Source organism: Notamacropus eugenii, chromosome 4 (genome assembly GCF_028372415.1).
Source record: "Notamacropus eugenii isolate mMacEug1 chromosome 4, mMacEug1.pri_v2, whole genome shotgun sequence".
Classification (NCBI taxonomy): Eukaryota; Metazoa; Chordata; class Mammalia; order Diprotodontia; family Macropodidae; genus Notamacropus; species Notamacropus eugenii.
The window spans coordinates 416,505,300-416,532,342 of record NC_092875.1 but is presented as its reverse complement, the minus strand read 5'-3'; the positions used below and the strand labels follow the sequence as shown (position 1 = coordinate 416,532,342).

Here is a 27,043-nt window from a genome sequence, read left to right as displayed (position 1 = left end):
ATCAAGGACAATGAATTGCCCCTTAATTTAAAAAAAGGTGGAGCTTTGATGCAAATACTACATATCCTAAGTAAAAGGAATATTTGACCTTTGTCAGAAGGTTATTAAAAAATGGAAACATGTCACACGCAAAAAGAAGACAATTGAAGTTGTTTGCTTCAAACTAAAAAAAATGGAGGCTTTTCCTAAAGAGGAACTGGATGTTCTGAAAAGAAGCAGATTGTTCTACAAGAAATGATCAAATGGAGTCACTGAAACAGTTAAGTGAAGGATCGTTCAAAAGAAGAGAAAAGGAGTGGTAGTTGGTCATTCCCCCAATAAAAAATACTGAAGCAGCTAAAGTTTTTTTAATAGCATTAAAAAAGTCTGTCATCTTCCCAAACATATATATCCAAGCTATAACAGAAAACTTACCAATGCTTATCCAAACTGATGCCTACTACCTAGTTACTAATATGGAACTTGAAAAACAAATAACTTTTGGGCCAAACTAAGTAAATAAAATAACTAAGTAAAGGCCAAAGGGGTGGAGATAGTGTTTTCCTTTCCACTGCCCTTTGAAGGCAAGGAATGCAGAGAAGAAAAACTTATTAAACAAAAAATATTGTCCAAAGAAAGTGACTGGAAACAGATTTTAGATGAGATACAGAAATGACAGGTTCTAACAGGGATGTAGTACACCTAACAGTCTGGTAACAACTTATTTGTCTGATTTCTCCAATATCTAATATAAAGAGCTACAAAGGATAGGACAGGGATAAAATTACCTTTGTTTATTCACAAAGCTATATACACCATACAAAGTAGGTACAAGTAAGGAAAAATTATGACACATAAACCAGAAAATAAAATTAAAGAACCAGTAGTAAAAACCCACACCATCTCATGTTTATACAGAAATTTCCAAAGCTTAGGCAACAAATAAAAGCAGGTAAATTTGACCTCAGGAATGACTGAGATGTAGTGCAATGAGATTAGAATATGGTTCTGGAAGGGTGTACCTCTTTTCAAAATGTCAGGATAAGGGACTAGAAGTAGCACTGATAACTAAAAAAGGCATACTTATGTGAACAAATCAAAGAGCAACAAATATCTGGTGAAAATAAAGGAAAAAGAAACAGAAACGTTTTTGTCAAACATCTTTACTACAGCCCTCCAGCCCATCAGACTCAGAAGTCTGAGGGAGGCAGCATATACTGGTGATATGAGACTTGAGTTATCCAAACATCTGCTTAAATGCTCTAACTAAAAGACGAAGAGGTAGTAATTTCCTGACTTGCTTTAATGATATTTTCATTCTTCCAAAAAAAAAAAAGGAATAAGCAGAAAATTCTATTACAGATTTAATTATCACAGGGTAACCAGAAGTCAAGTCTCAAGCATTTGGGGGGTGAATGTTTTAATCTGAAGGTTCCTAGATATAACCATAGATGAGGAAGGGGTGGAATGTATGGGTATGGGCCAGCCCTCTTCTGATCAGCTCTTACTACACCAGTAAATAAATGAAAAACATGGCACTTTACCTTGAAAAAGGCCTGAAGATTACTCGTGGGAAGTGGGTGTCAAAGTGGTTGTAGTTTTTTAATTATCTTGAAGTGATGTGGTTTTTTTCCCACACTTTATTGAAGAAACTGCATATTTAACAACCCAAATTTTATGTTATATTCTAATTGTTCTCTTCATATATCAGTTATAATAAATTTGCATTTTCAAATTGTTACAGAAAACTGTATTATATATACTGTGGTAAAAATGGGGGAAAGCTTGGAACAAAGTGGCCACTCTGTTCTATAGTAAGTAGAGAGAAAAACCTACTTATAGTCAAACTTGTGCCCTAGATTTTGGGATAATGGATTTTAAGAGTTGAAAGGATTTAGAAGTATGGTGGTCACATTCAAATTGCTTGGGACAAGTAGTATTATTCATAGTTAAATTTTGTGACGGTCATGCATGTAATGCTTCTGACACTAAGCTGAATCAGAACACCTGACCTCGAGATGAAACTGGATTGAGCTAGTTTTCCTGCCTTTAATAAGTTCTGTAACATGAGTGCTCCATTTGGCTAGAGCCACATGCAAAGCATGGATAAACTCTTACCTGTGAAACAGCCCAATTAACCCATCAGAATACAAGCGAAGACTTCCAGAGGGACCTGGCAGCTGGAGGGTCTATTAAATGATTCCTCTACAGTGGGTATTGATTTCTTGGAGTTGGAAAAAGCAAGACTTGGTGGGGGTTGGAGGATGGGGAGGGAAAAGAGTTGCTGATCACTGATATGAAGAAGAAAAAATAAACCTGTCATGGCCAAAATGATCCAGAGGCTAGAATAAGGAAGACTGAAAAAAAGGAATGAAACTCAAAACACACTTTTTCATTCAAGACCACATATTACAACTACTGTCAGTAGTAGTTTTGAGTAAGCCTGTAATATCCAGGAATCTTCAAATGAAAACATATCCCCAAAATGCTGGAGACTTGATTTCTAGTTATCCTGAAAGTTTTGTTCTCATTGACGAAATTATGAATATACTGAGTGGCTGAATTATATGAATTCCCAAATGAACATGGAATGTTGCAAAATGAAGTTACACCATTACAAAAGGTTTCTCCAAGAGAGGGAAGTAAACATGTTTCAATGAAATAGGAAATTCATCTGATTTAAATCCCCATTGAAAAACCTACGTGATATAATTTTGGCCAGGCTTTGAAAAATGGACTCTTCAAAAAGAGGCTTGATATCTAAATGTGATAGAAGTGTGGCTTCATGATAACGAATTTAAAAACTGTGTTAAAGTATCATGAATTTAATCCAACGTCATACAAAACCAATGACTGTAGCAAAAAGTATATATAAAGTCAGTTCTGCTGTAACTCAAACATATGTGTTACTAAAAATCACTCTGCTATGAAAAATTGTGCAATAAAAACCATAGAGCTTATGGGGGAAATGGAGTTAGGAACATAACACTCAAAAATTTTGAAACATAAAAAATTCATGAAAAAATTTATTTTGACACATAAAAACTATGACAGATTTTCTGGTCACATAAGCAACAAGATGGAGGCTTGGGCATTTTCTGTGATCCCCATGAGTTCTCAAATCTTTCCAAAACAGAAATTATGCATCAAAGATAAAGCAATTTGAGCTATCTCCATACTGCAGGATACCTAGAATCCAGGTTAAACACCCACACCCACACACACCCATAAATTGAGGCTTACTGATCCTAGGCTGCTCTAGCAGCTTCATAGACATGATACCAGTTTACCATAAAACAGACCTCCACATACTGGGCTCCTCCCCCTCCCCCCCCCCCTGCCATTTCCACTTTTCTGAAAAGCCCTTTTCAAAGTTGCAGAATTTGCCCTGATCATGATAGCCATCCAAGCACAGTCCCAGTTCTTTAAAAGCAAAAGCCTACTAGGGACTACAACCCTGTAGCAGCAATGCAGTAAAGCTCTGAATTGCCAGCATTAGGCCTAAGAACTAAGGAATACAGGAAGTGGTATAGGACAACATGTAGGGAGGACAACATGCAGTGCAACACTCCACTAAACCTGAGGAAAAGGGCACAGCATCCAGTAGGGGGCTAGTTCTAATCACTCCAAAGTCACTTGGTGAAGAGATCTACATTGGTGAATTGTGAACTGCCCCAGTATAGGAGGTGGTAGAGAAGCTTTGGGATTCAGTCCCCAAGTAAGCAACAATCAGAGGGGAGGGAGTCAGAAAGTGACCTATAAAGGAAGGGGAAAAAAGACTAAAATAACCAAAGATCTCAGTAAGAAAACTCAAAAACCTTGAATGTAAACAGATAAATCAACAGGAAAAAATGCTAACCCACAGGAGGAAATATGGCCTTCAGATCTAATAAATGAATTCAAGCATCTATGGATGAAAACAAAGGAAAGTAATCCCACATTTGATGAGACAGAGTGCTGTGGAATTTCAGAACAACATGGAATCACAACAAAATTCCTCAAAAGAGAAATGAAAATTACGTGAGCAAAATTTATGGTCTGCACAGCAAAATTAATGAGCAGAATAAAAAAACTGGAATCAAAATGGTAAGCCTCATCAAAGAAACAAAAAAGAGGGCCCCAGTAGGGGAGAATGCAAATACACAGAAGTGAAGGGCATTCTAGAACAGAAGCAAAAATGTGTTCAACATGCAAGTAAAACATACTGATCTCAAAGATAGGATGGGTAGAGAAAATCTAAAGATCATAGAAAACAGAATAATACAAAAGGACAAAAAACTTTTAACACCACAATTCAGAAAATAGAGAATTGCCCAGAACTTTTGAATACAGAAAATGAAAATACCAATTGAAAGAATTCACAAATCACCTCCAGAAAAAAAAAACAAACCCAAAGCTTCAAAATTGAAGACACAGTGCTGAAATTTAACAATTCAATTCATAAACAAGTTCTGTAAGAGATCAAAATAAAGACCTTCAAATACAAAGGAAAGGATATTAAAATAATGCAATACTGTTCTGCATCCACTAGCAAACATAAGAGGGAATCACCAAAAAGGGTAGAAGGGAATGGAATATGTTAAAAGGAACAAGGGAGGTCAGAATACAACCCAGGGCAACACCCTGCAAATCTGAGCTTAATTATACATGAAAAAAAGATGAATATTCAAAAATAAGGAAGTGTTTGAAATATTTTTATAAAGAAAACCAGCACTGAAGAGATCATTTGTTTCTCTACCACTCCAAACAACAGAAATGAAAGTGGAATAAATGCAGCAGCAAGACACCAACAGCAACAGAGTTAATAGCAGAGACCATTAAGAGACTTTTTCCAAATGTACACAAGGCAGACATGAAGGTGGAAAACTGGTGGCGCCAAAGGTGAAGAGGCAAACAGGGAACATGAGACAAAACCTAGTGACACTGCCTACAGGTGAATCAGTGTTGCTTGTAGAATGACGTTCTAAAGTTGAATGGTACATGGGGCATGGCAGCAGTCAAGAGGAGCAAAGAGAGGAATGTGTGATGTACTGGGTTCAAATCAAGAGGTAGCAATGAGGGGAAGGTGACCTCTGTGGCTCACAGGTGAGTGGGTGAGGAGGGCAGAAGGACTGAAAAGGTGGGAAAAACGAGATCTTGCTTTGGTGGCAGAAGGGAGTTCCACAGACAAATGTTCCGTACGAGTGAAAAGAAATGGTCTATGAAGGGCAATAGGGACCTTGTGCAGTGCAGGGTATGGACCGGGGGATTTGATGTTTGGTACATCTAGCCATCTTACTCTTCTTCAGGAGGGGTGAAACTGCAATTCCTTGCAACTGGCAAATTACAACTGACACCTGGGGAACAGCATGGACGCAGGCAGGAGCTTTTGAGGTAAATGAGGAAAAAAGCCAGCGGAGGGTACAGCCAAGTAATGGGCTACATAATCACTGACATGGTGTGGGAAGGCCCATTTTGGGACAATGTTCTCTTAAACACCAGCAATAATTGGTATTCTTCTGGAACGAGGCACAATGGGAAAGGGAATTCATGGGGCAAGTCCTACAAGGCAGTAGCAGAAACCACATAGAGCAGAGAACAGAAACTTTGCAACAGAAAAGACTGACCAGATAATTGTAGGGGTCACAATTCAAGAGAATGAGGGTCTAGTGTAAACAGAAAAAGAGGATGAATGATGGAGAAAAAAAATCACCTTTGGAAAGGGGCACAACAATTGAAATTTATAAAACTAAAGAACAGGATTAGTTGAAAAGGAGAAGAAAGAGGAATTTATTTGACTAGGAGGAAAGTGGGGGGGGGGGGAAGAATTATATAACCAAATAAAAACAGGAGAGAAAAAATGAACTAATAACTCCACTTTCCCAAAGGGAAAAGGCTAATAAACAAGAGGATAGGATGAGGGGTGAGATGAGAGTCAGTGAAAACAGGGCCCCCTTAAAAAGAACATTAAAATAACTGGAGGAATAAAATACTATGTTTACAGCAGAAGGGGGAAAAATTGTAACTTGGGGAAAAAACATCAATACTAGAGACAGATGGAGAAAAATATAAACCCAACATAACTTTAAATGAGAATGCCTTAAACAATCCAATAAAATGAAAAAGTAGCAGATTGGAGAAGAAAACAATCCGGTGCTTACAAGAACTTGATAAAAAAATTACAAAATTTATTTTGAAAAACAAAAAAGCTAGAATATAAGGGAAATGATGACAAGAAATAGAGATAAAGGGAGAATAGTACTTCCAGATCTTAAACTATATTACAAAGCAGCAGTCATCAAAACCATCTGGTATTGGTTAAAGAATAGAGGGATAGACCAATGGAACAAACTAGACAAAGGCAATTCAGAAACAATAGAATTTAATAACCCAGTATTTGACAAGGTAGAAAATGTAAATTACCTAGAAATAAACTCCTTATTTGAAAAACTGTTGGAGAACCTAGAAAAAGCAGCTGGGCAGAAATTAAGCTCAGATCAACACCTTACACCATATTCCACAATACACTCTAAATGGATATGTTACCTTAATATTGAAGACCATACTAGAAAGAATTAGAAGAGAAATATATCATACTTCTCAGAACCATGGGCAGAAGATGTATTCTTAACCAAGCAAGAGAAAGAGGCAATTACAAAAGACAGATAACTTTAACTGAAACTGAAAAGCTTCTGCACAGATAACATTAACACATCTAGGATAAGTGCTCAAATGGGGAAAAAAATCTATTGATTTCTCTGATAAGGGTTTGGTATCTAAAAACATAATAAATATATAACCCATTCCAACAGATAAATGATCAAAAGATATGAAGTTATCAAAATAACTACAAGTATTCACAACAGTAAAGAATGCTCTAAATCACTAAGAGAAATGTAAATCAAAATAACTCTGAGACTTCACCTCACACCCTACAAAACTGGCAAACATAACCCCAAAATAGCAAGTCAAAGCTGAAGGGGTAGCAGAAGGATAGACACACACACTGTTGGTGAAGTTGTGAAATGACGCAACTATTTTGGAAAGCAGTTTGGTTGCAAATAAAATAACTAAAATGTCCATATCCTTTGAAGCACAGACTCCATATTACTGGGCTTATACTTAACCCCAAGAAAGCTGTTGGTTGATAAGAAGAGTCCCAATATACTCCAAAGTATTTATAGCATCGTTTTTTGTGACAGCCAAGGATTAGAAACAATGTAGGAGTTTGTCAATTGGGGAACAGGCATATAAACTGTGATACGTGACTCTAATGGCATGTTATTGTGCTGTAATAGATAATGTGTGTTGAATACAAAAAAACATGGAAAAATCTCTAAGAATTGACTCGAGTAAAATAAGCAGAACCAAGAAAACTATATACAGTTAATTATAACAATGTAAAGAATGACAAACCAAAAAACCCCAAAAGTAAATGTAACAAAATTGTAAAGATCAAGCAGGACTTGAATGAAGAAATATGAGAAGACAACCCCAATCTATCCCTTTGTGGATGACCCATAAGGTATTGGACATAATCAAATAGCTGTGATGATTTTTCGTCCTCTCCCAAAAATATATGCCATATAGGAAGGGGTGGGGATGGAGAGGAAATGCTTGGGGTAACTGTGGTGATGTAAGAAACAGAAAATATCAATAAAAATAGCAGCAGTTTCATACGTGTTGAAGTATAAATACTACAATATATACAATGTACAAATACTACAGTAAATAGTGGCTGTTTTGGGTCTTTTGCTGCTCAGTGGGTTCTGATGGGGCCTAGGCTGGCAAAGCTGATGGCTACAGCTGGGAGAGTGGCTACCACAGTGCCACTGGGAGGGGCAGTTATAACCATAAAAGAAGATGGGGTGGAATGTATGGGTATGGACCAGTTCTCTTCTGATCACCACTCTTACTACGTCAGTAAATAAACAAAAAACATGGCACTTTACCTTGAAAAAGGCCTTAAGTTTACTTGTGGGAAGTGAGCGTCAAAATGATGGTAGTTTTTTGATTATCTCTAAGTGGTGTGTTTTTTTCCCCACACTTTATTAAAGAAACTGCATATTTAACAACCCAAATTTTGTTATATTCTAATTGTTCTCTTCATGTATCAGTTCTAATAAATTTGCATTTTCAAAGCAAGTGTTACAGAAAACTATTATAAACTAAAAATATTTCAAATGAAATAAGTTTAAAGATTTATGTTAATTTAACTATTTTACTTTATTCCAGTTAATTTACAGTGCTACAAGATTCCCAAGTACTAAATTTCCACAGGTAAATTAGTCCAAGAGATGGAAAAGCATATAATGTAATTCTCAAGGTACAACAGGGAACAATTCCAATATAATGATTTTCATTTTTCTAATGAAAACTTGGAGTTGTTTGAAGAGACAAATGTGAATACAGAGGGAACTAACCAACCAAGAGATTTAAAAATCATATAGTGGCAAGAGTACAAGTTTTGGAGTTAGGATCTGTGTTCAAATTCCGTACCTTTCCTTAAACTTCAGTTTCTTCGTCAATAAAACGAGGATGATGGACTAGATGATCTCTGATATTTCTTCCAATTCTACAGTTATGACCTCATGATCCTAAGATCATGGTAAAAAGATCATCAGGTAAAAAGTGAATGAATATGAACGTGGCACAATCTCATAAAATAGTATAAGAAATGATAAAGCCCAGAATTAGCTGACAATGGAACTAGGACAACTATAGACAAGTTACTGTTTTTTCTATTTTTAATAGCTATATAACGGAAAGGGCAAAGGCTCAAACAAGGGATACAACTGTTGCTTGGGGTAGATGGAATGATTGATAACTTGACAACAAGTAGAAAACAAAAGCTGGTTCAATTACGTTCAAAACTCTAGAGTTAGAAGGGAACTCAGAGGCCATCCAGTCCAATTCCTTCATTTTAAATATGAAGAAATAGCCCTACAGAATTGAAATGTTTTTGCCCATGGTCACACAGATGGCAGATCAGGGATAGAAGCTGAATTCAGGTTCTCAGACTCCAGAGTGACAGTTTTTCCTATGGTAGCTGTTACCACCTCCCTCCTCCTCCCCCCTCTTTTTTTTTTTGTCAAACCAGACTTTTGCACTTGAAAAGACTGAACAACAATAGCTAAGAAGGAGTTGATACCCAATGTAAATAAGAGGTATTAAGAACCTGAAGCTGCCTTTGATGATTTTAAGTCACTAGGTCCAGACAGAACTTTGACCTTGAATAATTAAAGAACTATTAGATATGAGTACTAAGTCAGCACAATTATCTTTAAGATTGTAAGAAAATGGGAAAGTTTTACATGTCCAGAAAAAAGTAAGTATTATGAATCTGCAAACTACAGGCCACTGAGCCTGATGTGGATTACTAGAAAAATTCTAGAACAAATCATTAACGAGACAGTTGATGAATATTTAGAGGAACCAATGGCGATAAAATGCCTTTAAAAGAAGCTTCATTGCGAGGGTCATGCTAGACTAATTCTTGACAAGATTACAAAGCTTGGTAGATCAGGTGAATGCTTAAGATGTTTAGTTCACCTAAAATTTTAGCAAAAAAGAAAACAAAAAACTTATGAAAAGTATGGGATTATAGCAATAGTACAATGAGATAGATTCAGTACCGCTTCTATGGCTGGATTCAAAACAATGCTATTTAAGGGTTCAATGTCAATTTTGAAATATTCTCACATGGAGTGCTTCAGGGATTTGAGCTGTTTAACATTTCTGTCAACTCCTTGGATAGAAATATTGTGGCATCCTCATGAAACGTGCAGATGGTAGAAAACAAAGGCAATACAAGTGGTGATAGTTAAGATTAACAGAGATACTGACAGTATAGGTTGAATCTAGTTAAGATTGGGATAAGTACAAAGTTCAACATGAATTTTAAAGATCAACTTTACAAGATGAAGGAACCACTGTTACAAAGTAGTTTGTTTGAAAAAAGGGAGCATTTTGTGGATTGCAAGCCCAGTAAGTCATCAGTATGATACACCAGCCTGAAAAGCTTAAAAGGATCTTGGGCTGCATTATGATTTTAAGTTTAATGATCACAATTACAGAAGAGCTCTATTTTGCCTAGTCAGACCATACTGGGGTATTGTGGTCAGTTTTGGGTGCCACATTTAAGGAAGGACATTGACAAGGTGCAGAGCATCCAGCAGAGGGCAACAAGCACAGGCTATGTCAAATGAAGAGTAACAGAACTGGGGATGTTTAGCCTGAAAAAAAAACCTTTGAGACTTATTTATACAGCTGTGTTCAAGTATCTGAAAAGCTGTCATGTGGAAAAGGAATTATGCTTGTTCTCTTTGGCCTGAGAATAGTAGAAGCAATGGCTGGAAGCTGCAAAGGGGAAAATTTAGGCTGCAGGAAAAAAAACCCTAATAATTAGGGGGTATCTCAAGGTGAAACAGGCTGCCTTGATGGAACTGTGTTCACCTTCACTGAAGGCCTTCAAGAACAGGCTAGATGAACACTTATACGTCATGGAGGATTTCCTTTTCTAATTAAGTGTTCCTTCAAATGCTATAATTATGTGATTTCATGTAACAGGCTCAATGAGAGTTAATGCCACAAGTAATAAAAAGGACTCAAAATCAGATTTTGATTCCAAATCTTTCCACAATGCTGCTCTGGGAAGCTTACAATCTAAGATATACATACAAAAATCACTAAGTGCAAAAAAGTTAAATGAAAAGTACAAAGAGATAAACAAAATTAAACAAGCGACTTGAAGGTATGATCACTCTCAGTTGTGGGAAATAGGGAGGTGATCCTTAGGTTGGGTCTTCCAGAAAAGGGGACTGGGAGGGAAGGAGCCCATTTCAACTACAGGGTAAAGGTAAGAGCAAAGACAAAAGAAGTCAGTGGAGGCTACAGAATGATCCATTCAGACAGGGAAGTTGATTAAAAGTAGTTGATTAAGGCACTATGAGAGGCAACATAAGGCAATATGAGGAAAGGTAAGGTTGGAGCCAGATTGCTGGATCTTGAATACCATGATATGGAGTCTTAATTTGCTCAACAGGTAAGATTTTGGGGCACAGGATCACACCAGTGCATTAGAAGATTATTTAAGAAATGCTTAAAATAGATTGGAGAGGAGATACATCAGAAGCAGGAAGAACTGAGTCAATTACAATTTTCCAATTGAAAAATGAGTATTTGAACTAGGATGATTACAATAAAAAAAGGAGGAAGAATGGAAGGACATCTATGTGGTCAAAGTATATCAATAGGCAGTTTTCAAAACTATCAGCAATCATATGAAAAAATGGTCCAAGACAATAATACTTAGCATTATTTTAAGGTTTAAGTTTTTAAGATTTGCAAATCACTTTACAAACAGCTTGTTTTATCTTCATAACCCTGGGAGACTGGTGCTATTATTACCCCTATTTTACAGAAGAGTAAACTGAAACTGAGAAAGATTAACTTGCAAAGAGTCACACAGTTAATAATGCCTGAAGTTGGAGTTGGACTTAAGTCTTCTTGACTCTAAGTCTAGCACTCTATATACTACCACACAGCTGCCTCCAATAAGAGAAATGCAAATGAAAACAAGAGAGGTTTCATTTCATCAGATATGTAAAAATGACCCATGACAAAAATGGTAAATGTTATGAGGGGAGCTAATATAGTGTACCTAAGATAGGTATACTAATACATTGTTGGTGGACCTGTGAAATGATCCAGCTATTCTAAAAAAATTTAGAATTAAACTTCAAAATGTCATTAGGTGAAGTGGTACATGTTCTTTGACACAGCGATATTACCAATAGGCTTATCTAACAAGGAAGCAACAGTCACATATGCACAAAAATACTGATAATGACTCGGTGGTAAGCAAAGAACTAGAAGAAAAATAGGTGCTTACTGATAGGGGAATGGTTGAAAATGAAAAATTCAGAGGAACTTGGTTAGACTTGTAAAAGCTAAACCAGAGCAAAGTAAACAGAACCAGAAAACCCACACAATGACCATATTATAAAAGAAAACAATGCTGAAAGACTTTAGAACTCTGATCAATGCAGTGACCAATCATGACTTCAGGAGTAAAAAGTGAAATATCCTTTACATCTTTTAGTTTTCAGACACAGCCAATGTGTTACTTATGAACGTACAAAAGAAGGCTTTGTTTCAGGGAAGAAAGGGTTATTGGGAAGGGAAGTAGCAGTGGAAACATTTTTTTAAAAAAAAATGTTTTTACAAAGGATTGAAGAGGTGTTGTTTTTTTTTTCTGGGAAAGAATCAATTAGGACTTAAGCATCTGATTAATCATAGGGAAAGAGTAGGGGAGAGGAAAGAAAACTGAAATTTTGAGGGTCTGGAGGAAAGGCAAGTTTTCAAGGGAAGATGATTAGTTTAAGTTTTGGACACATTAAGTTTGATCAAATTCTATGGAAACATTCAGGTAGGGATAACCAGCATGTAATTTGGTATTTGGAACTGTAATTTGAGGGAAATATTGAACCTGAAGATATTATAATTACAATTTGAAAATTATAGGTCATATTAACAGCTATAATTACCTCAAAGAGCTACCTGAAATACTAACCTGAGTTCTAGTTTGGGAAACCCTTAATACCTAGGCATTTTTATATAATTTGAAATGCTGCTGTAATGCTTGATGGTGTTTCTTTTTTAACGAAGAGAACAAAAAAGTTTTACCTGAAGGGTTTTTTTCACATGAACAACTGTTTTAGATTACCAGAATAATATAAAAGAGAATGACACTGAAAAGATCCATTTTTACTTTATAAGTCTGCAAAATGCAGCATAATCCAGAGATGGTGGAAAGAGGCATACACTGTCAAAACATGGCCAGTATGTTTATTTTTTTTGATTAACTATACTTCTTCGTTACAAGAGAGTTCTTATTGGCGGTGACGGTTGTGATTTGGGGAAGTAACTGGGAAGGAAAGCAATATTAGAAAAACATCAATAGAACATTTAAGAAGTAAGTAAAAATAAATAGTTCTCTTTGGTCAGTATAGTAAAAGTTTAAATCTGAGAATCTTACTTATTCTAACATGTCACATGTGGGACAAGCTTTTTTAAAGCAATTTAAAATAAAACAAAACCTGGCAACCACTACAAAACTTCATTTAAAGAAACTCAAACTCTTCTTTATTAAAAAAAATCATTTTAAACTACTATGTTCAACAAATAAACAGGCAGAAAATTTAGTCAGAAAGCTAACTGTATTAACCGACACAAATAAATGTTCCAAATGTGTTACAGTGCATTATTAACAGAACTATTTACATGCATATTTACAATATTTTTTATACATAAGTTTTTGATCTTACCTACTTTTAGGAAGTTGGAAATAAGTACAGGTTCAAGTTTGGTAGGCAATTTACTTAAATTACTTATCAGTATAGAACCAAAGTAAAATTAAGGATTAGGAAAAAATGACTCTCTTTAAAAATTATAAAGCAGAAAAAAAAACCCCAGAACTATAAGTCGTAGGTGAATAAACCTGTTAAAATTCTCAAGTACAAAATTTCCAATACTATAAAATAAAACTGATATAAATTAAATCAAAAGACAATGGTCCAGTTCTTTTCTGGAGGATAATCAAGTTAGTGATGTGAAAAAACTAAGCCTGGTGATCCAAAAATGAAAAAAAAGAAAAAGCTGCCAAAGTAGCAGAAAATGTATGCTTGACTTTGTTCATGAAATAATTTTATCACAGAAGTACTATGGTTTGAGCTTTCTCCTATAAAATGCTTTAGCTGTCAATTTTTTTCCCCACAAACTAATAACTTTTAAAGACCCTAGTAACCTAAGTAGTATTTTGTTTGCATATGTAACATCAGTTGTTAAGAATGATTTCAAACTCTGGATGCTAAAGCTTTTTTCATGATTATGACTCATATTGGAGTCCCAATCTGTTAGTGGATACTTCTTAACCTAAAATTGTATTAACAGCTAGTAAAAAGGGTGCTACATTTATGTAGTAGTGTAAAAGCTAAGGTTTATTTTTTTCTCAAGGAAAATAATATTTTATTTTAGTAAGATAAGCTTCTAATCAGTAAAATTTTCTTTCAACATGTCACTTATTTCAAATAAATTTTATTGCAGCCAAAACAGTTCAAAATATGTACATAATAAACTATGATATATATACACAATTTAAGTTATAAGAAATAAGTTTACTTTTTTTGGCAGATATTGTTAAACAAAATTAAAGTTGCATACATTAGTAACTTAAACTCAACATCCTTAATTTGGTATAAATGTGACATGTTTCCTTGCTTCCTTCTGTTTTGCTAATCACCATACCTAAACTGCCTTATGAAGATAATTATCTTTTTATCTAACTTTACTGTTTTCTCTTACGCTCTGATTCTAAGCAAAATTTTTCATAGGCTTCTTCTATTTCTGGGTCCATCTCATCATCAATGTCATCCAAGTATCTGTAAAAGAAGCAATGATGATTCTAAATTATTTATATACCTATCATTTATTCAGAAAGTAGCTGCTTCACTTCTAAGACACTGAAACAGTTGGTTATCTACTTCCTGAAGTTCTCTTGTCTCAGATTCATGGTAAAACCTAAACTGTACTGACTTAGAAATATTTCATTAGAAACTCTCTCCAGCAACCTATTTTAAAAAAACTAATCCCATAAATATACATCTGATTTAATAACAATATGGCATAAACTACTATTTCAAATACAGAACTTTAGAATTATAGTATCTTATTAGATTGGCTCTGCTATTTGACTTTTAATGATGCTTTATCACCTAGTACTTATCAGAAATCTAATCCCACCAAAAAGACCACTCTCCACCAATTATAAAGCTGAACTATATAGCATTTACTTAGAGTCAGGCTTCCAGGATAGGAAGCAATTTTAGAGAGCATCTTAGACCATTCACTGGGCCAAACCAGTAAACTGAGGTCTGGAGAGGTTAAATGACTTGGCCAAGGACACACAACCTGTTAGCGACAGAGTAGGGTTAGAACTCATCTCTTGACTCCTATGTAATGCTTACTGTTGTTTTTAACTTCCAAATCTACCGTTCACACCAAGCCTTAGAGTATAGCTACATAGAGCACAGTATTATTCAAATTCTACCCCTGACAACAGCTGTGTAATCTTTGTGTTTTAGACAACTCCTAGGACTTATCTAATATTTACATTCCCACATCACGACACAAATAACATCACAGATCCTTTTTATATTAATCAGATTACTCAGAATAAGCACTCTGTGCTTAACTTAAGTGCAATATATTAGTTCTGTGTATCTGCTTATACAATTTTAAAAGTATTAAGTACAAAAATGCAATGCTCTAGAATGAATACTTTTGGAGGTGAGGCTCGTATTTTAAGCATCATGATGTTGAGGACAACATTTTCTTTTTTTATAAATAAAATGAAGAAAGCTCTGCTGTCATATAATACCTAAAAAACTATTGTTATTTTTTGAACCACTGACCTCACTTCTAGGAATATAGTTTAAGGGATATCATTGATGGGAGAAGACTTCTTTGCACAAAAATATTTTAGCAGCATTATTTGTGCTAACAAAAAACTGAAAATACATTAAGTCAAATGACTGAGAACTGGTTGAATAAAATTGTGGCATATTAACGTAAAGTACCACTATATTGCCAAAAGAAACTATAAACATAAAGAATCCAAAGAAATATATAAACCCTTATAGGAAATAGGAAAGTAGAATGAGAATAACATACATACTTGCTACAAACTATTTAAACAATAACAGCTACTCTAAAAGTCTGAAAATACAAGCAAGATTTTAAATGTAAAATGGAAGCAAAGATGTTTCTTATCTTGTAGTTAAAGTTACTTTCTGAGACAAACTGTAAATGGCAAATATTTACAATTCAAAAAGTTTTTTGTTGATAATTACTAAGTTTAAAACTTTTTAAATTGTCATGTGTCAAATATTAAGAAGCAAACAAATACAACTCTAAGTAATCAAAATATATGGCTCCTCAATATCTAATTTTTTGACAACACTCTCATCTAGGAAAATGCTTTTCATAAGAATGATGGAATATTTTAAGGAAGCTTTGCCACAGAGAGATGTTTTATAGAAAAAAAAATCAGCTACAAATGAAACATACGGATCTCCAGCCCCTGATAAGTCTGTTCCATTTTCCTCATAATCTGGGAAGAAATTCTCTCTGTCAAGTAACTCCTGATACTTTTCTTGATAATCTATATAAAAAAGAGAAATATTACAGCTTAAGATGCTTTTAAAGAAACCTCTATATACAAATATTTCTAAGTAATTCACTTATAATTATGTGACATAGTGAGTTTCTTTTCCTCCTATAGTAGAGGAAAACTGAATTAATTCACACACTTTCAGCCCATCTCCCTTTTGTGAGTTATCTAAGTGGGGACAGAGGCTGGGACAAAGGAGAAACAAAACTAAATAGCTTCTGTGGGAACAGAACTCTAACCCCAGTTTTGTTATTATCGTTACGTTTTTATCAAGTAAACTAATTGAGAAAGGATAAGATTGACATTGTTGATTAAATATCATCTAATAATCCATTTAATTCTGCTGTTCAAATGGGAATTATGCTAAATATACATCATCCTGTTGAAGGCATTAAATAGTAGCTCAAGAAGAGGGACAATGATAATCCTGGAATTTACAAATAGTTTATACCTGATAGGCAATATTGCCAAGACTGACAAGGACTTCTAACCCAGTAGTTCTTAACCCAAAGTTTGTAAATATTTTTTACTCTTAATATTTTGTTCATTGTACGTGTCAACATAATTGGTTTCTTTTTCATACTAAGTATTTTATGGATTTAAAGACATTCTGAAAAGGGAGCCATAGGCTTCATGGGACAAAGGGATCCGCGATACAAAAAAATTAAGAGCCCCAAATAATAACGTGTTGTCTAACAACCAAGTCTAAGAATCAAAGCTGATGACGAACTTGGAAGCAGAAGATCTGAATTTGAACGCTGGCTCAGACACTAGAACTTTGTTATCCTGGGCAACTCAATGAGGCTGTTTCCTTATCAGTAAAATGAAGACTATTCATCTACCTCCCAGGGTTGCTGAAAGATCAGATGACACATGCAAGTAAAGATATTTGCAAGTTTTGAAGTGCTAAATAACTGTAGCTCTTATTAATAATAGTCATATAATATATTCACCATTTATAAGGCTCCTTCAGGTAGCAGATAGTATACTATCCTTATATTATATTTTAAGAAAGCTCTACCACAGATGTTTTATAGAAAGAAAAGATAGTTTTGTTCTGTTTCTGTTAAAATTAAGTTACTTCAGTTTCTGACATGAATGAACAAACTCCTTGTCTGATTTTTATTAAATACCGTATCAATCCATTAGGCTCAACAAAAGAAGCCACTATATTCTGGGAAAGGCTTAAAATATCAAACAGCAATGGAGTTAAAGTTCTCTGATCTTATAATTCCTACGTATGTATTTCAAATCCTAGATGTTTCAGACAGAAGGAATTCTTCAATCCTAAAAACATCTGTACATTTCTCATTGCATTCCATTTTACTGGGTATTGTTTTTATCTTTCCTTCTAAACCAGTTTGGCAAACTACAGCACCTTCAAGCTAGATCTAGCCTGCTGTTGGATTTTGCATGCCCAAAATATTATTGGAAAATACAAAAACCATATCTAGCTTCTAGACTATACAAAAATAGGTGGCAGGCCCTCAGGCCATGGTTTGTCAACTCCTGCTTTAGAAAATGAAGTACATGAAGGTAGAGACTATGTCTTATTCTCCCATGTATCCTCATAAAAGCTAACAGTGCCCTGAACATAAAAAGTACTTTTTGAATGAAATAACATACAGGACAAAAGCTAGATTAAAGTACATGTCTCAAATTAAGGATGCTAGAAGATGATCTAATATTTAATAAGGTGCCCTTTGTTCCTATTACTGGTTTTATGCGTTATTACTGCTTTAAATGAATGGCCACACAGGTGTTTTTGCATTAGAGCAAATGTTTATCATAAGGTAGTCTACCTACACTATGGTATAGGCTTACAGGGCTTGATAACAGTGGGCTGTTCTATTGGACTAGTTTTTTAGTTTACCAATAAAATAAATATGACATACTCCACTTTCATGTACTTTAGTAGGTGGTTTCCTAGCATTTACTAGTATTGGAAGAAATAGAAAATAGAATTTGGAATTCTTCCAATACTAGTACTGGAAGAAACAGAAAAACAGAATGTTATGTTGTAGTAAATAAAGCAATAGATTTGAAGTCAGGAAGAAATAAGCTCAAATCCTGCTTCAGACACTTAACCAGCTATATAACCCTAGACAAGTCACTTTATCTCTTTTAGCCTTAGTTTCCTCACCAGGAAAATGAAGGAGTTGGACCTGATGAACTCTAAGGTCCCTTTCAGTTTTAAATCTATGATTCTACTGAACACAATTTTCATTAATCCCACACAACTCGTCAATGAGTATATATTTCTACTAACTTCCACAATTTCTCATTCTTCTGTTAATGGAACTTTCCCAAGAGTTAAGACTGATAAGACAAATGTTTTTTATGGCAATTAAGTGCCAAAATAAATGCATTTAAGTTATCTATCTGGCTTGCTTTCATCCATCCCTCATTTCCTCCCCTGCATGTCAACACAATGCAAAATAGTTTTAATGTCAGTATTATATAAAATATAACTAATAAGATAAACCTGGTCCTAGAATAATGCTATATTCTACAAAGTCAAGTATTTCTTTTGTATTTTTTATTGTTCCCAATCAATAGCAAGATTGTGCTAATGTATGTATATCCTTTTATCTATATATGTATATTATTTATGAGCACTAATTATGTCAAATATTAGATGACCTATGGGTTAACAGGTTCTATATCTCTAATAGTCCAACTTCCAAAAACTCTAGTTATAGCTTACTTCTAAAATAGAAGTTATACAACAGAAATTGATGTAAATATCTGATTGATTTCCTACATGTGCATTATAAGAAAGTCAATAAAATTGCTTTCTCTATAAAAATTCTTTAAAGCAGATGATAAAAAGCATGAAATCAACGGATCAACCTTAAATATTGGACGGGTTGACTTCATGCTTTTTACATCATCTACTTTAGTGAAAACTGTCATTATTAAAATAACATACCTGGATCAGCAGCAGTAAAAGGAATGCCATCAGATGTATAAAATGTTGGCTCATTCTAGAATTAAAATGGTAAAATATTACAGAATTCACATTAGTTTATTCAATTATTGCTTCTTAAAAAACACTGGCATGAGACAAATCAATCACTATCTACACTGCTAAACTTGTAGAAACAGATAAAAATCTATTGGTCTATAAAAATGTAATGGAACTTTACAGTTCTGGTATCCCACCAATCTGGTATTTATTCTCCTTATCTAGGTCATTCCTTCTCTTTCATTTATGCATGGTTTTGACTGCTACTTTGGACATATAGTAATAACAGCTGGCTAGCATCAAATTTGGGGGACAAATAACAAACTTATTAAATATAAAAATTATGAAGTATTTAAATTCTGAACACTGTCATACCATAAAATAATTAGGATCATTTTCAGGTGTTGCTTCTCTATATGTTGAGGTGGCATGAACTCTACCCCAGTTACTTGATCGGAGTTCTACCAGCTTCAAAAGCATCTGTTTTACATCTCTGCAGTAAACAAAAGTTTATAGTACATTAGAACAATAATGGAAATTTTCGTGTAATCCAGTAACACATAATCTAGTTTCTCAAAGTCCTTAACATTTTAAGGTTTTATTTGGCCTTGCTGCTTAAATCCTTACCTTCTGAATTTTCCCATATAGTCAAAGCTACCTCAATTTCTAAAACTTCAATGAATATGAAAGGTCTAGATTAAACTACATCTTGAACTCTGGTCTAGAATGCCATCACTAACTCACAATGACTATTTGTATTTAGTTCTTTGAGGACAAAAACTGTGCCATATTTTTTTCGCACTCCATATTGGCCAAAGCATCATAGACCTTCAAATATGTGTTGAATAAATTGGAAATTCTTGGCTTATTTTCCTGTTTTACATGTTTTTGTCTTGTTTATGAAAAAATTTGTAATACTAGAATTTACCTGGGAAATCACATTTATTGAATTTCTAATAGAGGGCATACATCTGACTATTGATGTGACAACATAAATCTTGGTATTTGAAAATATGGTAAATAGTTATAGACCCAGGAAACATTAAAGGTTGCTGACTGAATTATTACAATCCAAGTTCAAAATTAAATTATAACTGCAATGAAAACATCTTTAATGAGGCACTTTTACTAATAAACACCTTACTCTGTTAGTTATCTAAACATCTTGCTAAACTTTTAAACTGATTCTTTTGTAGAAGGGGTATGGCACAAAGAACTAAAGCTAAGTGGCCAGATGAGTAAAGGTCAATCAATGAAGTAGTAATTCTTTGAAGAAAAATTGCTGCATCTCTGCAAAATATTTAAAATAGTGAATTCATTTAGTCTCAAGACAAAATGTCCCTAAAAAAGCATAGTAAAACAAAACACCCCACAAATAGAAAGTAGGGATGAACTACATTAAAATTAGGCTGCTATCTATATCACTTCTCTTCCCACCTGCTGCAATTTGCATCTAGGACAACATTTTCAATTTTCTGAATCACTTCTTCCATATCTGTCTTTCCTTTTTCCTTCCATGCATCTTCCAAAACTGACCCTGTCAACTAAGAAAGCAGGTTATTAGTAAAAATAAAGAATTCAGTAAACTACATATATGCTTAAAAAAAAAAAAAGCAAGATTATTAGTTGCATTCCTAACATTCTCTAACACATATCACAATCACTGTGCCAGAAGCAACTTTAAGAGATGATCTAGCCCAATCTCAATTTATAAAATGAGGGAACTGATGATCTGAGGTGAAATGGCTTGCTCAAAATGATACTGCTATTTAATAGCAAATAAAGGACTAGCGTGCTAGTCACCACTGCTCTTCCCATTACAGCCAGCAATCTCATTTTCCTCATTTTTTTTTTTATGAGTACAAAACTCTTAATACTATTTTGGGGTCTCCAATTTGGCTATGGTTCTATTTGGATTAAAGAACAGCTAAAACTTTCAATTTTAGCCATGGCACTAATAAACATAAATATACAGTTTTGCTTTCATTTCTCTTATACACCTAGGCATTTAGGTCAGTAATCATTTAAAAAGGGTTAACTTTTTCCAGTAAATCTTTAATATGTATTGAGTGCCCTGAAGGCCATGACAACTCAAATATAATCCCAAAATTAAACTCCACCCTTATATAAATCTGAAAATTAGTTTCTACAATGACTTAGCTGTTATACTGAAGTGGATTATTAAGAAAACAAATATATTAGACAGCATTTAATTAGTGAAATTTGGATATACCTATGCTTTTTATCATATGAATGTATAACCCTGCTCCCCATCACCATGATCTTTTCTGCATCTCAAAATTTCTCCTCTACTTTTTCAGTTAAAAAGAAAATGAGATTTTCTACATATGTGAAAAACCTAAGTGAAAACAATTAATACAAAGGTTAAACGTTCTTTCTGCAATTGACCCTTTATCCATTGTTCACATAAAGATCTTTCTTTGACAGAAAGGAACCAACTACTATTTGTTAAAATAAGTGACATTTTGTAACATTTTATAGAGCTACATGCCACTAGTATTATCAACTGCAAAACTTAAGATCAACACCTCACAAATGAAGTTAAATGAGCAAAAATTAGAGAAAAATCATAAAGTATCTCATCAAAGACTAGGGCCCCCAATTACTAAAAAAGGTAGGGATATTTTAAAACTATAGATATGAGTATAAATATACATATAATTATGCATGTATATGTGTACTTGCACACACATGCACACATTCACATACACAAGTCTGCATATATAAGTGAGCTGTGTTTCAAAAGTTCATTTTTAAAGATGTCCCAACCATAACTTTATTTCTAAAGAAAAATTTAAATGCTTGGTAAATACTCGCTTGAGTCCACAAAAGCTCATTCAACTGTTTAGAAAGCAGGAATAGTCATTTAACATAAAAGAAAATAAAAAACAATACTATTACATTAATAAATCAAAATATAAAAATAAAAATTGAATAAAAGGTTTTTATTTTTCTTGAATGCTAGTGCTTGAGGAAAATCAACTTTAATTGAGGAAGGAAAAGGCATCAAATGGAAACTTTTATTGTACAGATTTCTGAAGGGGATTTCTGGGATCTTTCAAAGGCTCAGAATTAGGGCAAGGGTGGGGAACCTGCAGCCTTATGAATGAATCCAAACTTCAGAGAAGAAATCCTCTTAATAAATATAATAAAAGGCTTTGTTCTGTAAAACCTGGACTCAGTCAAAAGGCTGTACCCAAGGACCTAGAAGGCAACATGTGGCCTCAAGGTTACAGGTTCTTCATCCATAGTCTACAGGATGATAACAGTGCTAATTCTTTTAGCAGGTCACAAATTTCTCTTCCTCCTGCCAAAATATTTCTTTCTTAGCATTTAGGGGATATTGTTGCAAAAACTGATCATTGTAAGTGAGGTTCTGCTTCACCATTGAATATTTTATGGAAGTTTCAATGTGTTGAAACTTTTTAGTTTTTTGAAGAATCAATAGAGTATCTGAGGAGTATTTGTTAAGGAAGGCAATAAGAAGTATAATCATTAGAACTAAGAACAAAAGCTACAAGTAGTGAAAACTACCTTGGACTCTACTATAACTTACAGATGGATGGAATGCCTTCAGGCAAATATCCTTAAAATTTATGTGAGTGGAAAGGTTTTCATACAACTAACCATAAGAATAATAAAAATTAAGAATACTTTGGGTAATGTAAATAATATAAAACATTTCCATTACATATCAGGAAAAATTACAAAAAATTCACAAAAAAGAACATGAGTCAGAATAAGGTGTCAATATTTGTTAACCAATTCTCAATAAGCATTTACTTAAAAGCATACTCCTAACATATACCAAGCACTATGCTTATCCTTTAGCCCTGAGAGTGTAAAATTTAGAAAGTATAAAATTTTTCTGAAATTCTTGATAAAAAAACTTAATTATGTGTATTGTAATATATAATGTGATCTCAACTTTTTTCTTAACACATGATAGTATCACAGATACAGTGAATATTAAAATATGAAAGAAAATTTTTAGTAAATTCTACCTTTAGTAGTTTTACTGCACAGATTAAATTGCTGTCCACAGGATTAGAAAAAAGGGCATTCAGTAATTCTCGAAGACCAAGCTGAAGAATATCCGCTCTTGTAACCTGCCCCTTTGTTCCCTTAACCTATGAAACAAAATAAAATGATTAACTTTGCTACCATGTTATAAAGATCTAACTGGACAAATTTTAAGGGTTATGGAAGGTTTCTGTTTAACTTAAGAATAAAAAGTATGTTTTAGTTCTACAAAATGCTATCTTAATGGAAACACCTTGTCATAATTCCCTTGCACATACCTATAAAGTTTATCCCTACAAATTGATCAGGTCACTGTAAACATGCAATTATCTCAAACTTCTCAAATATGCCAAATAGCAGATAAAAATAAGAGTTAATTTTAAATGTCTGCAATACAAAGAACAAATTAAGAACATTACACAGATAGAGAATGCTGAACTTGGAGTCAGGAAGATGAGAATTTGAATCCTGATTTAGACACCTACTGACTATGTGATCTTGAGTAAATCACTTGAAGTTAATAAGCATTTATTCAGGATCAACTGTGTGCCAGGCACCATGCGAAGCACTTTAGATCTCAGGACTCCCTAAATTCAGGGGAGTTCATGAGAACACCAAAACAGAATATCAACAGAAGAGGGCACAGTACAAAGCCCTGGTATTCACATGAACATAGAGAGGCAGGACATTCATGATCTGGCAAAGCAGACTTAGAAGAAGGATTCAGCAAGATAGAAGAACCAAGAAAGGAGTATCATGAAAATCCAGGGATATTCAGGAGGAAGGTATGGCCATAAGCATCAAGTGCTAAAGAGAAGTCAAGAAAAAATGAGGACTGAGGAAAGGCCAGTAAATTTGGCAACAAAGACCTCTTTGATAACCTTGAAAAGTGACAGGTGAGGAAGGGAAGGAGATGAGTGAAAACAGTAAGAGTTTGGCTATAAAAGCAAGAGAGTTATAGGACAGTAATCTGAGTTGATGACAGGGTTAAGTAAAAATTTTTTTACGTACAAAGAATTTAGCACATTTGGAGGCAAAAGGGAAATATTTAGTGAACAAAGCACAATTTAAGACAGAGGGACAGAGAAAGGAGAGGGAATGGTCAATGGGTAAGCTCTTAGAGGAGACAGACAGGAACAGAATTCAAAGGCAAAAGTAAAGGGGGTTGACACTGGCAAAGAGAGAAGCCACCCCTTTCTCCAAGACAGGAACAAAAGATGATGTTCAAAAACCTTAAGGGCATAATTCTGAGGAGAAAAAGAAGCTTAAGGTAGTTGACTTCAATATTCTTGGTAAAGTATGTAAAAAGGTATTCTGCTAAGGGTGAAAAGACTGGAAGAAAATATACTGTGAGGAGTGTAACAGGGAGTCAATCAGGGAAGAATAAAATAATTACCATGCAATAGAAAAGTAGAAAATAAATTTGAAGTGGACCCAGTCAACATTCTTGGATGCCTTCCTCCCGTAGTATTCAGCAGCACGCGAATTTGAACGTGTAAAACAGATAGTAGGACTGAACTAGGGTCAGGTGTTTGGAAAGGTATGAACAGCAACAGGACAGGAAGGTAAGAGATTCCAGCCCAGCACATAATGTAAAGTTGAACTGGTTAAGTATAGGGTTGAGACTGGGAATGGAGGAGAGTGAGACCACAGGCAGGGATGGTGTTACAAGGAAAGCAGGGAATTGAGGAGTTACTGGAAGTTGTAGTAAAAATCAAGAGTAGATTTAGGAAATGCCATTTTACAGGAATTTCTGCAGTGTAGAGTTTTCTTCCTTTGCACAATTTAAATTAGATAATCACTTGGGAATAGTAACAGGAAGAAGAAATTATGCAATTGCATAACCAACCTCCACCCCCTTTATCAATTTGGTTGAAATAGTCTAATTGCTTTTTGAAATTCATACATCAATTAACAATGGAAAATAACTACATTTATAGAATTTTTTGAGTTGGAAAGGACATTGGAGACTTGACTCCAATGCTTCTTAAACTTGAAATATACTAAAAGAACTGTACTGTTATAGTGGGGTACTTGAATAAATTTGAGGGGATAGGAGGGGGGAAAGGAGAATAAGGAAATTTTGAAGCAGAGTAGGCAGTGAATATGGATGTAAGATTTGTTGTAATGGTACAAATGACAAGATTTGGCAATGCGGACACGTGAGAGTTGAGGATAACGTATAGAAACTTATAATTTTGGCCTAAAAGACCAGTTCAACATCTATTAGAGCAGGGATTTCCCCTTATAACATTTCAGAGTAAAAAGAATTTGTTTAAAGATCTCCAGTGAAAGGGACTATCCTCAAAAGACCCATAAAAACAACAACAATTCTAGCAGCATTTTTTATTGAAGGAAAAGGGAGAAAAAAAAGTAGGTAGAGCCTGTCAGTTTGGAAATGGCTAAACAAATTTCAGTATATGAACAGAATGGAATATTGCAGTACCATAAGAAATTGCCAAAGGAAACTAGCAAGATTTGTATGAAATGATGCAGAGTGAAGTGAGGAGAACCAGAGGAATTATACAAAGAACATACCATTGCAAATGAAAACAACTTTACAACATTTAAAAATCCTATCAGTACCATAGTCAATCACAACTCCAGAAGATTGATGAAGCATGCCTCCTCTTTGCAAGATAAATGACTATAGATTCAGAAAGAGAAGTGCATTTACAAACCAATACAACACAATATGGTTTTGCTTGACTATACTTATTTGTTAAAAAGAAAGGTTATGGGGGGGGGGGGGCCAAGGGAAGGAGGGAGGGAGAGAGAAGAGAGAGAGAATAGTGGTAATTATGCAAAAGATGTCAAGAGAACAAAACTAAGTAGAAAACAGAAGGAAATTCATAACAGGACATAGACAAGAGCAATATAACTGGGACTACATTAAATTTAAAAATAACCTTAAGTAACACATTCATGGTTTCACACATAAAACTTTGCTATCCTTCTTTGTACATGGAAATGTTCCTATTTATAGATGATTTTTCAGTTGATAGTGCCCTCCAAGGCTGTACATTCTACTTCTGGGAAGCTCTAAAAGTTAGGAAGCCTTCCCTCATCAAACTGAAAAACTGTTTCTCTGTAATATTTGTTTACAGGCTGTGCCAAGCAAATGTGTCTCATCTTTCTGTCTCCATGACAAGTCTTCAAATGTTTAGAGAACAGTAATCTCTCTACACCTGCACATATCTTTTCCTTTCTAGGCTAAGTATTTTAAGTTCTTTTAATCAATCCTATGCTTTCAGGTGCCATAAATCATTGTGGTCACCCACCACTAAATACAGTCCATACAGTTAACATTCTTTCAAAAATGTGACACCAAGAATTACACATAACACTTCAATAGTAAGCTAACCATGACTATCACCTTACTTATTCTAGACACTAGACGCTTATTAAATGAAACAAAAGATCACATGATGTTATAGAAACCAAATTATGGGCACCCCATGTCACTACTGACACCTTCCTTAGGGAATCAGAAACCAGAAATCAGTATAGTTAATAATAATCAGGCATTGCTAGACTGGATGTGACCAGGTTGTTATCATTACCATAACCTACATCAACATTCAACAACCTTTTATTAAGCTGCTATTTGGCAAGGTACTGGGAATACAAAGCCTTGACCATAAGGAATTTATAATTTGATGTGTGTGAATGCCAGGGTGGCACAAACTAATATACTAAACTGATAGCAAAATCAGTAAATATCCTTCCTAACCTCCCACCCCTTAGGAAGTGGGAGAAAATCGAAGGTCAAATACCATTTATTGCCAAATATATTCCTTCCAGCTGATTACCACTTGCTCCTTTGAATACACTCTGATTCT

General features: G+C 34.4%; 1 protein-coding gene across 5 annotated transcripts in view; it reads right to left on the bottom strand.

Moving 5' to 3' along the window:
• Positions 1-13,077: 13,077 nt before the first annotated feature.
• The window catches only part of PAIP1 (poly(A) binding protein interacting protein 1), a 55,990-nt gene continuing 42,024 nt past the window's right edge, over positions 13,078-27,043 (bottom strand). For all 5 annotated transcript variants that reach the window (XM_072605691.1, XM_072605690.1, XM_072605693.1 and 2 more), the window contains exons 6-11: positions 23,183-23,308; positions 20,595-20,701; positions 19,533-19,650; positions 19,122-19,176; positions 16,087-16,180; positions 13,078-14,399 (exon numbers count right to left, since the gene is read on the bottom strand). In XM_072605691.1, coding sequence (XP_072461792.1) covers positions 14,306-14,399; positions 16,087-16,180; positions 19,122-19,176; positions 19,533-19,650; positions 20,595-20,701; positions 23,183-23,308 — 594 coding nt within the window. In that variant the 3' untranslated portion in view covers positions 13,078-14,305. The remainder of the gene's footprint in view (positions 14,400-16,086; positions 16,181-19,121; positions 19,177-19,532; positions 19,651-20,594; positions 20,702-23,182; positions 23,309-27,043) is intronic.